An 11,520-nucleotide genomic window follows, 5' to 3' on the forward strand; every position below is an offset into this window, starting at 1 on the left:
ACAAAGAAACATAGAGAAAAGTATCTATTTTCCCTACAAGAGGAACTATGGACCTGGTATAATGCTGATGCTTGTTCTGAAGAACAAGCATTTCCTGGTAAGAAAGTCTCTTCCGAATCAAGACTCTCTCAAAGCCAGTCTCATAAGGCCATATTGCCTATAATGAATTGCAAATTATTTTAGATTGGTTTGACACAATCATGTTATGAGCATGTTTGATATGCGAGTTAGTTCTAGAGAGCAAAAAGTAGCAAAGCTAGCTGAAATAAGCCTATTATCTCTACTTCGTATTACTGAAGTAGAGGTTCTTTCTTTTTTTTAATGCAGTCTGTTGGTCTTGTAAACATCAGTTTGAGCTCAAGATAGGATATGTTGACAACACTTTTCTATAATAATTAGCAATATAAAGTACTTATTTAAAATTAAAAACAGTAGGAGAAATTTGAAAAGAAAATTGGAAGTGAACCCTCTCCTGCCCTCTCCTGGAAACAAAAGCAATTAAAATGTGGATGCATATGAAGCAGTATTTAAGATATTTCAGGATGTATTCAAAAGATGCACTTGAACTAGGCAGGGGGGGTTTGCTGGTAACTGAATAATTCTTGCATGACTGGTTCAGTGTGTATGACTAATATAGAGCTGATGATCCCAAACACAGTTTAACATGGACCCACATTTTGCATTTCTTTTTAGTCCAAGAAGTAGCAGTGTGCAAAACTGCAGTTCACATCTCTTTTTTGTCTTATTGGTGATAAGGAAATGCATTTTAAAAATGCTATAATACTTGAATTATTTAAAAGGATATTTTTTCCTGTTTTGAATGTGCACTCACAATTCCCATTAACTGGGAGTTATGCTATCGCAAAGGGTTGTGCATCCGGCTGTTAGAATATACCCAATATATACTGATCCAGGGAATGTACGAGGTACACATATGATCTTGTACTTAATACAGATAAAGCACAGTAAATCAAATAATTATCATTGTTAACATCTGTTGGTTTCAAAAACATTTGGCTTTTATTTTGTGGTCTAGATCTTTGTGTTTGTAAAAATGGGAACTGATAACAAAAGGTTTACTTTTACCCATGGTTGAAAACAGATTTCAATTATGTTATTTGAAACATCTTAGAAGCTGGTGACATCCAAAAAAGATCTGTAGCAGACTAACCACTGATGGTGTAATTTAGCAGTTCTTGACATCTTGTATCATTATTCCTATTCACAGACACCACTGCCAGAACAAGAAGGCCCATCTACTGGAACTGTGGGGACTTTTGAACTCATGAGCTCCAAGGACTTAGCATACCAGATGACAATTTATGATTGGGAACTCTTCAACTGTGTGCATGAGGTATTATTAAATAGTTTCTTATTATTGTAGGTACCAGTACTATTGCCAGATCTGCTGAGCTTAACCCGCAGAAGCAATATCACCAGTAGGCTTTGAACGTATTAAATACAGTTGCAGTAGTAGCTAAAATATAAAGTACACAAAAGAAACATCTCCCAACAGTGCACATTATATTGAATTATTTAATAGGCCCTATTCAAATGGCTAAATCATTAATACATAGTCTATCTTTATGCTTTTATTATGCCTCAGTGGTTGTCTACTGAACTTGCAATGCAGCCAGAATCCTTTTCATCTATATTTTAAACACGTATACTGTGGAACAATATTCTGACTTGAATATGTTAGAAACCTCCCCACTCCTCTTTACCCCAAAAAACCCCCCCACTTATCCTCCCAAATAAAAAAAACAAACTTCAGAAAACAGACAAACCTATTTTATCTTTCCTAGCTGGAACTGATATATCACACATTTGGAAGGCACCATTTTAAAAAGACAACAGCAAATTTGGACCTATTTTTGAGAAGATTTAATGAAATCCAGTTCTGGGTAGTCACAGAGATTTCTCTTTGCTCCCAACTCAGCAAGCGTGTTCAGCTGTTGAAGAAATATATTAAGATAGCAGCCCAGTGAGTATTGAAGTATTTGCATTAATATGTAAACAGCAATTGTTTGGCGTGTGCCAAATTTGTATTTATTATTTGTCCTTTTTCAGAGATAAAGTTAAAGATAACAAATACACCACTGTTCATGAGGGACTGTTTCCCACTAATATACACCCTCCCTTTCTCTGTTTTCTCCATTTACTCTTGATCTCTGCCCACTGGCGGCAGATACTAAATCCACATATGTGAGTGGTCTGATTGAATTCAGTAGGCAGCTCATTTCCCTACCATTATTGTGTTAATGTTTTCAAAGGGATCTCTTAACATCCCTCTGTGGTCTCTACCATTGCCCAGAGCGCCACTAGGAGAGGAGCAGGGTGACAGTATAAGAAAGCTTACACTGGCTTCACTTTGTACTATTTCTTTCCAACTACCAGGCATAAAGGTGGATAGAAAAATCATTTTCCTTCACAACTGAAGCTTATTTAAACAATCTTTAATACTGCAGTTGAGTGATAGCTTTTGCAATGAAATTCACTCAAAATGTAGGCATTTGCCCATTTTCCTGGAAAACAAAAAGTGAATCTTGCATGTTTGCAAAATGTGTGCATCATTGAAAATTGTTGAGTTTATGTGCAAAAATAGGTAGCAAAGACACTAATGTGGGCAATATGTTTGTTCACAAGATGAGTTCGACAATTTAGCTGGCTGGTGAGTACTGCTGCTCTCATTTATTCACATTTAAGTGCCTTCAGGCTGCCTTATTAGGGCTTAATCCCCAACCTCTGATGTCCATAAGAAGTTTGCTATTGACTTCAAAGGGAGAAAAGTCAGGGCTAAAACTATTCTGTCACATTCCTATCACTGTTACCCTCTTCCTTCCTCCTGCAGTCCTTGCTATTGTTTGCTACTCCCACCTGTTCTCACTGTCTCTGATTAGATATAAACTCTTTAAAGCATAGCCCAGTTGTCTTGCATGTTTGTAGATAGCACCCTAGACAGCAGGACTGTCATCTTGTGTAAGGTCTTTGGGCACTGTTTAAATACAGCTAACAATTTTCCATTAAAACATGACAATATTTTTTTGTATTTTATAATATAAAACCATGACTGAATCGGGTTGTAGGGAAGAATGGACAGAAAAGAGACAATGACAGTCATAATTTAACAGCCCAAATCCATTCCCCAACATTGCAAGGTGCTGAATCCCTTCTGGAAACTGCTGAATGCTCACAACAGCTCCCACTGAAGTCAGTGAAAGTCAAACGCCCCCAACATTTTGTAAGATGCATCCAGGATCAGTCTCATATTCAAGAGAGAGCATAGAATTCACCTCCTTAGTTCCTAAAAAATATAGGTAGTGTAAAGCAGCCATTCCTTTATCTCATTCTGTAAAAGGAAACTAAAACCAGAAATCAGATCTGAACTATTTTGTCCAGTAGAGGGCAGTAGCACACATGCACACAAAGAAGTAGGGTTAATTTCTCAAATCAATAGCATGAAACGGGTAAAAACTTAAAAGCAAGTCAATTAAGATATGAAGGCAATTTACATAAACACTTAAAAGCAAGCATCTTAAAAATAACGGTTAAACGTCTCCTTAATAAGAAAAGGCAGGAAAAATAATAAATCATATAGTGTCCCAGCCAGTAAGATCCCTCAATGTCATGGGTTTAATCTTCTGCTATTTACTTCAGCTTGACAACCTCCTGTTTACTTCCATGTTTCTGGTATCACTGCAATGCTAAAAATACACTGCTAAAAGTGATCTTCTCTACTGAGAACCCTTTGCCTCCTAAATGCAGGGCATTCTGGATCACAGGGTTCTCCTAAATGAACACCAAGCTGGCAGGTTTATTTCCAGCAGCTGGAAAAGAACTTTTAAGTTTTGTCAGGCTTTTCCCCACTGTATAAAGTGCTGCTATGGCAACAGGTGCTATAAAACCTCCAAAAACAAATATAAAGTGAGCCAGAATTAGAACAAAATAACCAAGTAACTGGGTCACAAGAGGTGAGCCCAGGCCTTGAAATAATTTTGCTTGCAAAGGGTGATGATAAAGCAGTGACCCAGCAAGAGACGAGCATACTTGAAAGTAGAGGAAGGTGTTCAGAACAATAAGGTGAGGGGCATGCAGCACTGCTCATCTTTGCAGGAGCTACTAAAGTCATGTGGCACAGGTGCACTTGGGTAGTACTGCTTTTCTGAGATAACAGTTGTTGAGAATCTTACTGCCCTGGCATAACTGAGGGCTCCATACCACTGCAGAAGGCACTCTGGCAATATGCCCCTTTTCTGGCTGCTCCACACCCAGGTGGGAAAGTGCTTGACCAGGTGGCATCTAATTCAGGTGAGCACAGCATGGTTTGAGCTCACTGTGCAGTGGTTTTCATTGCACCTACTGGGAAAGATTGTGCAGTTCACCAAGTTCATGTCTTTCCTCCACCCACTGCAGGATCAAGCTCTGAGTGTTTGAAATAAAGGCAGATGCTAACTGTATCTCCTGTGGTGTAATCCCCCAAGACTGAAAGTATTAGAAAAGCTTTTTATTGTATGCTTGCACATAAATGTAAGCGCATACTCAACCACACTCTAAATATATTCTCTCTCTACTTACTTACCACATACACTAAAAATTCTCTGCCTATACAAAATCATAATCACACACACACACACACACACACGCGCGCGCGCGCGAATGTCTTCCTGGTGCAATCAATTGTGAGAAATTATAGGACTTAGTCCAAACTCACTTTGATGCTTTGGAAAATTTTACTTTCTGGATTTTTTTAAAACTCAGCGGATGAAAGCACACACTATTTTCTTAGTAAAATTGTGCATCATTATTTTCTTTAGTTATATTTTTCAGTCTGCAAAAAGATTTGTATTTTAAGAATGTTAGGTTGAATCACTTGATTCAAGTGTTGAATCGCTTGCCAAAATTACACCATTTATTTTAGAACATAACTAAAGATCATCCATCTATACTAGACTTAATAGGGTTTCAGTTAAACTGGATGACTGCACTGCATTGAAAGAATGTTTAGTCATATTGTAAAGATCCCTTATCTCAGACAAAGAATAGCTGCAAGTTACAAATTGCAGCTTCCTTAAATAAGCCTGTCTACTGTACTTGAGTAGCATTACAGCATTGTTATTTAATATTTTACAGTGCCCAAATATCTCCTTGGTGTCTGACAGATCAAACAAGGAGGGGTACCTACTCCAGAGAGTTCACCTTCTAACTGTGACATGATACAAAGGGTTAGTTAAATAGGGCGATGGGAAGGAGAGGATAACAGTAACAAAACCATGTCGTTTTGCAGTAAGACAGATACATGTCTTCAGGGTTCTGTTAATTTTGGTTTCCCTTTCCTCACTTCTTCTTAGCAAGATGTCAACAGTGAGTATTTAGGAGAGAGCTGAAGGTGATGGAATGGCTAGGTGAATAGACCAAGGTGGCACATTCCCTTTATAGGGGTAGCTGTTTAATTTAAAGGAGGTCAAGGGTGTATCAAAGCTGGTAAAACAGGAAGAACACTAACAAGGTTATGTTTTCACTGAAAAGTTAACCTGGGCTCTTAATTAGGTGTGGTCTATTATGAGGCTATAAGGTAAAACCCAAATGAGACGTTCACTTGGGCTGATAACCCATCCAATTTATAATACGGACAGAGTGCTGATATGGACTCCAGTGCCTTTCTATAACTTTCTTATGTGCTCAGAAGGGCAGACAGCTGCTCCTACATTTACTGGAAAAAATATCAGAGAAACCCACATAGGATGCATCTCCAGAGCCATTCACACAGGGGAGTGCAGCTCTTGTGCTAACAGTCATTCTTTCTAGGACTTTGTGGTGTGGCTTCTCACACACAGACTGCTCATAGGCAGACCTGGGTGCCAATCATCTGGGTTAACTCTGCAGTGAAAAGATAGCCTAACGGTCAGGGCTGTATGATATAGAGCTTTGAATGCAGAAAGTCTGTATTTGATGCCCACATAATAAGAAACCACTGAAGCATTTCAAAAGAGAGGAGAGAAAAAGGGAAATGTGATCAAAGTGACATGTGAGAGAAATGATTCTGGAGGGTAGCAAAGTTGGTATAAAATGTACTAGAGAAGACACCTGAAAAGAAGGAAAAGACCTGAGACTAAAGGGCAAGAGGTGATAGTAGTCAGTGTGAGAATATGGACAAGAGATTTGCTCATTGAGAAAGAAAAGGAAAGGCTAAATGTTTTAAATATCTTGAAGGGAAAAAAATAACAGGATTTGGCCATAGCTCAGAGATATGGAAAAAAGAGAGAGAGAGAGAGAGAGAGAGAGAGAGAGAGTCAAGAAGACCCCCAGGTTATAAGTTTGGGTGACATGCGGGGTTTGGATTCAAAATTCATTGCTGCAGAGAAGAGAACTAGAGAAAAAGGCTTTGGGAATGGAAATTATGTATTGTTTCTTGGCTAAGGTGAATTTATGCTGGAGACCAGCAATACAAAATACAGCATATGAGAGGGTAACTATAGATAAGCTGGAGCAACTAAATGTATTTAAGAATCTTTTCCATTATTAGTTACCTTATTAGCCTGCCACCCACATTTGCAAGACAAATAGGAAAGAAGCATAGGCCTAAAGATTTGCTACTTTGGCCAATCATATTAACAAATATAGCAAATCATTTGCAGATGTTCTGAACCAACAGTTAAATCCTTTAGTTTTTTCCTCAGCACAAATTAAGAAACTCTCTTATGTTGGGGATAAGAGCAGATTTAGAGCTTTTGGTATGTAGATTCTTAAATACTGAGCATATTTAAAGGATTACTTAAACAGTGATAGTGGCATACGGGATTTATTTAATTCAGGAATCCCAGAAAGCTGGAGAAACTACATATATACATGGGAACTGAAACACAACCACTTCTTTAAACTGGTAAAAATCTTTGGTGCTATTAGACAGCCTACCATCCCACAAGGGTCTGCAACAAGTAGGTTGCATCCCATTTCTCCCATTGTTCCTGTTGTTCCTTTGGCCTTAATTTTGTTCGGTGTCAAGAGATGTCCCATACTGCACTGCTGAGAGGAACGAAGATTAAAAGGCCACTGAACCTCCATGAAGAAGCTGGTGTCAGGTAAAATGGATGATGAAGGCTGCTTGAGGAGTGAAGAAAAACAAGCTTCCAGATGAGTTTGATCAGGCTAGAAAAATATTCTTCTGGGTTCATAAAGCTTTTCATTTTATTTTGAGCCTGGGGCTTCATACAAAACTTGGGGGTTTGCAAATTGTGTGTTCCAAGGCTGCTGGCATAATTTACCAGGTTATAATCAAACCTAAGCCAGACAACTCTGAGATCTCTTCAAAACCACAGTTTTACTTCTCCTTTGATAGATGCATGACATTAACAGTCCGGACTTCTTGTATTTCAGCTGTAAGGAATACAAAAATCTTAATTCCTTTTTTGCTATTGTCATGGGACTGAGTAATGTTGCCGTGAGCCGTCTTACACTAACATGGGAGGTAAGTGTTAGCTAAAATCTGATTCCAAAAAGTCTAGTTGTTATTTCTGCTTTTAGTAAGTAACAGTATTACTCAATCCATATTATTTCTAGAATTATATCCAACAATTAAGGGTTGATAAGGGAAGCACACCATTTTACCAGACAGCAACTCAGCTCCTGAAAAGACAACCTGCAAACCTAAAGTCTTGGAGACATCCCACATAATTATTGACCATTTGTGCAGCATAATGCTGAACTGCTTTATTAAAAAGCAATGGATGGAGAGAGAAGCAGAATCATAGGGGGACACAATATAAGATTACATGTAACGGGTCACATTTTCCTGGGTAGAGTTGTCCCAAAAACCCTAAAAGTTTGTCAAAATTTGAAAACAATTTTTCTTGTTAAAATTCCAGTAATTTAAAAAAAAAAACTGACTGGCACTATATGCTTGCTAAACTGGCAAACTTATTTTTTGTGTGTGTATATTTTTCATCAAAAAATTTTTTTAAAAAATAGTTAGCTTGCTTCAAGTCATGGATATATTGCTAGTGTACCTGAGAACAAAATTTGGCCTTTTATGTTTAATGCTTTCCTAAAATCTGGCCTGAAAATGAGGTTTCCAGGTAATATATCTTAAGGTAGCTTTGCAAGGGATATTAAGTAACCTGATCTCTCTGCTTGCAGACATGAAAAAAACAAAGCAAAAACACGCTTTACTTTAAATTTGGCACATTCCTGCATCAAGCCCAGCACCGACCCAGATGAGGCTGCGCATTACTTCGACCTGCTCTGCAGTGTCTGTATAGATTTGGTGCTTTAGTGGGACTTTTTTGACACCTTAATCTAATAGGTAATTGAATCAGCTTTAGGTAAAAGCACCAACAGTCCCACTGAAGTGTCCTGCAGAGCCAGGTCAAACTAATGTGCTGGTTCTTCTGGTTAACCATGGATTTGGTTTGATTTGTTTTTTTTCACAACTGCAAGCAGCCTAAAAGTACACTGGCAATTATTGCATGCAGAAAAGACTAAACTGAATTTCTAATTACCTCAGTGAACCTTTGCAAGATCCACGTGAAAGGTGTAGATTTGGAGATCAGCTTCTAAAAGCCGGACCCATTATTTCTAACTACTGAGACATATTTTGAGTGATTTTAAAAAAAGCACAGAGTATTTAAGGGAAAAAGGGGACATTTAAATTATTTATGACATACAATATAACAAGCTAAATTTTACAGTATACATGGAGAATGAGCTGGAAGGAAAGATGTACTTTAAGTGGTATACACTGTTCAGAAAAATGTTGTCACAGACTTCTGTTTAGCAGAGCAGTCAGGTTGCCAAGGAATAATCTAATAGTATTTCTATTGATCTTTTTTCCAGGCTAAACACGATTAAAAATAAATATTTGACTAAACATGATTAAAAATAAATATTTAGGTTCTGATTTTTACTAAAATTTTCATGCAGGTACACTGGTTGCACATAAAACCAAGTACATCTTGACAACCAATTATGCAATTTCATTCACAAATACCTTATTTGCATATATATGCAAAACTATTTTTCAGATAAATCATTCAAATGAGGCCTTTGCTATGGTACATTGAAAATATTTTTTTCTGATGTATATACTTTATTTACAGCCAGTACTGCAGCAAAGTCCATTCTGCAATGAATGGACTTATTTTTAAAGTGCCCAGTAGTAATTTGTATTTTGATGATAAGATACTAGAAATTTGACATGTTTTGATTTGATATGTGAAAGTTACTATTTTCCTTGGAACTGACCTGTTAACATACTAATAGCCACTATCCAGTTAATTTGCTCAATATATCTAGTATAACATGAGAAGAAAAGCAGCCATTTAATAATATATCACTGTATCCTTTATTGCTTGTGAATTTAGCCAACATTTAATTTTCTATTGCAAACAGAAAAAAGTAATTGATTGATTAACTAAGGAAAAGTGACCCTTGGATGCTAGGCAAGTCAAGAATTTATACAGTAGTTGATTATGCAATTGTATCAACATTTGGTACTTCCTAGAAAATCCCAGATACAGTTTGACTACAATCTGTGAATATTACAAAGGAACATGATCATTCATAGCTAGGGACCTACTGAAATCACAATTTCACAGATTTTGCAGAAATCACAAAATCTGGCATTGCCTTCAAAAGCAGGCAATGTCCATGAAATACACAAAAAAGGAGCAACTTACTGAAAAGAAAATGCTGCCTCCCCTGAGGGAGTGAGCAGTCTTCATGGTACTGTGGCTTGGCTGCACAGTCTGCCAGGAGGGAAGGGGGGTGAGGGGCCTGCTTGCCCAAAAAGCACCCCAAAATGGCAGCTGCCTCTTGCTACTAATTGGCTGAGAAGGCTGCCTTTCACGTGGCTGTGCCCATCTCTACCAATCGGTGCTGAGGGGTGGGGCTGCATGACAGACAGCCTTCTCAGCCAATCAGCAGGAAGGGGCAGGGTCACTGGGGGCCCTCGGCCAATCAGAGGCATGGGGGGGGGCCATGATCAGCCTGTGAATATGATGGCTGGCCCCATGATCTCCCCATGAAATCAGCTGACCACCTCCTTATCTAAGGTAGACCCCTATTTATAGGCAAGTTTAGCTGAGAATAAGAGTAATCTGGTAAAGCCTCAGATATCCATGAGTTATTTTGGTTAAAATAAGCTATAATTAGGGATGGGTCCAAAATGCAATGTTACCTTGCATTTCAGATCCAATTCTGAATATAAATTTCTTGACAGCAGCTTATCCCTGTAATGGCTCAAACCAAAATCTGAATCTGAATCTCTTTAAGTGGGTAAGTTTAGGTTTAGGTCTAAATTGGGATCCAGGTTTCATAGTTGGTCCCATCTCTATTTATAATCTGGTTGCTAGGAGATGTGCTGTATTTTAGATTAGCACATTGTTGAAAATATCTGCCAAAAGAACAGTCTTTCCTGAAATAGGGTTGTTCAAAAGAATCTAGCATTTATAGAAGAATTATTATACTGGATGCAAATTGAGTAACACTGGTTTGTTTTTTGTTTTATTAACAGAAACTTCCAAGCAAGTTCAAGAAGATCTATGCGGAGTTTGAAAGCTTAATGGTGATTAGCAATAAATCTTCTTTTCTGTGCACAATCTGAACTAATTAAAGTTTCCAAAGGCATTTGTACACATGCTGAAAATTTCCCTTTGTGTGGCTTAATGGTGTCACACATTACACATACGTAAGTTTTGGGGGTTTTAAATGAGTTTGCATCATTGCAAACTAAGCTCCATCCCAGTGTAGTTTAAACTACACTGGGATGAGGCTTAGTTTGCATCGTTGCAACTTGGAGAATTGCAGCCATTAGTCAGCTCACCCCCTGGCCATGGGAGAGGTGGGCATGCTTCACAGAAAAAAAGAATCATCACTTCTGGCTTTAACAGGCTCCTGCAGCCAGCAGGATGCTTCCGGCCACCCAGGCTTGGTGGCTGGCTTGCCCCTGGGGCAGCACGGGGAGGTGGCAGGAGGGTGGCTGCATGTGCTGCCCGAGGGGGTTGGTGCACAGGGCACAGGGCCACCAGGGTGCAGATTGCTAGCTTCCCCGAGCCCACCTGGACTTCCAGCACCCCGTGCACCATCCCTGCTGCCTTCTCCGGCTGCCAGCACACTCAGCCGCCCTCCTGCAACATCTCCACACTGCGTCAGGGGCAAGCTAGTCCATTCCTGGGCAGCCCCAGGTATTCTGCTGGCCACAGGAGCCTGTGGATGTGGTGAGGGGCCCGATTCTTTTTTTCTGTGGAGTCTCCCACAGCCAGGGGGCAAGCTGACAGATTATTGGCACAGATTAATAGCCTCCCCCACCTGCAGAAGAGATGGGCAGGCTCCACCCAAAAAACTCAAAGGATCAGGCCCCTTGCTGCTTCTGCCTTTAGCAGACATCTGTGGCTGCCAGGACAATAACATATACAGTGATGCAAAAATAAAGCCCACTGTTTCAATTAACAACTCACTGTTTCAGTTTAGGGGGCATTGAATGCAACCCTAAGGAATAAAACCCCATCACATGTACAAGAGCCCCAA

The 11,520-nt window shown here is 39.0% G+C and overlaps 1 protein-coding gene across 2 annotated transcripts in view; it reads left to right on the plus strand.

The window, feature by feature from the left end:
* RAPGEF4 (Rap guanine nucleotide exchange factor 4) overlaps positions 1-11,520 on the plus strand; it is a 304,750-nt gene that overhangs the window by 260,097 nt on the left and 33,133 nt on the right. For both annotated transcript variants that reach the window (XM_019522934.1, XM_019522933.1), the window contains exons 21-24: positions 1,229-1,354; positions 1,806-1,984; positions 7,375-7,465; positions 10,508-10,558. In XM_019522934.1, the coding sequence (XP_019378479.1) occupies positions 1,229-1,354; positions 1,806-1,984; positions 7,375-7,465; positions 10,508-10,558 (447 nt within the window). The remainder of the gene's footprint in view (positions 1-1,228; positions 1,355-1,805; positions 1,985-7,374; positions 7,466-10,507; positions 10,559-11,520) is intronic.

Source organism: Gavialis gangeticus, unplaced genomic scaffold (assembly GCF_001723915.1).
Source record: "Gavialis gangeticus isolate Ggan-Ray unplaced genomic scaffold, GavGan_comp1, whole genome shotgun sequence".
NCBI classification, from domain to species: domain Eukaryota; kingdom Metazoa; phylum Chordata; order Crocodylia; family Gavialidae; genus Gavialis; species Gavialis gangeticus.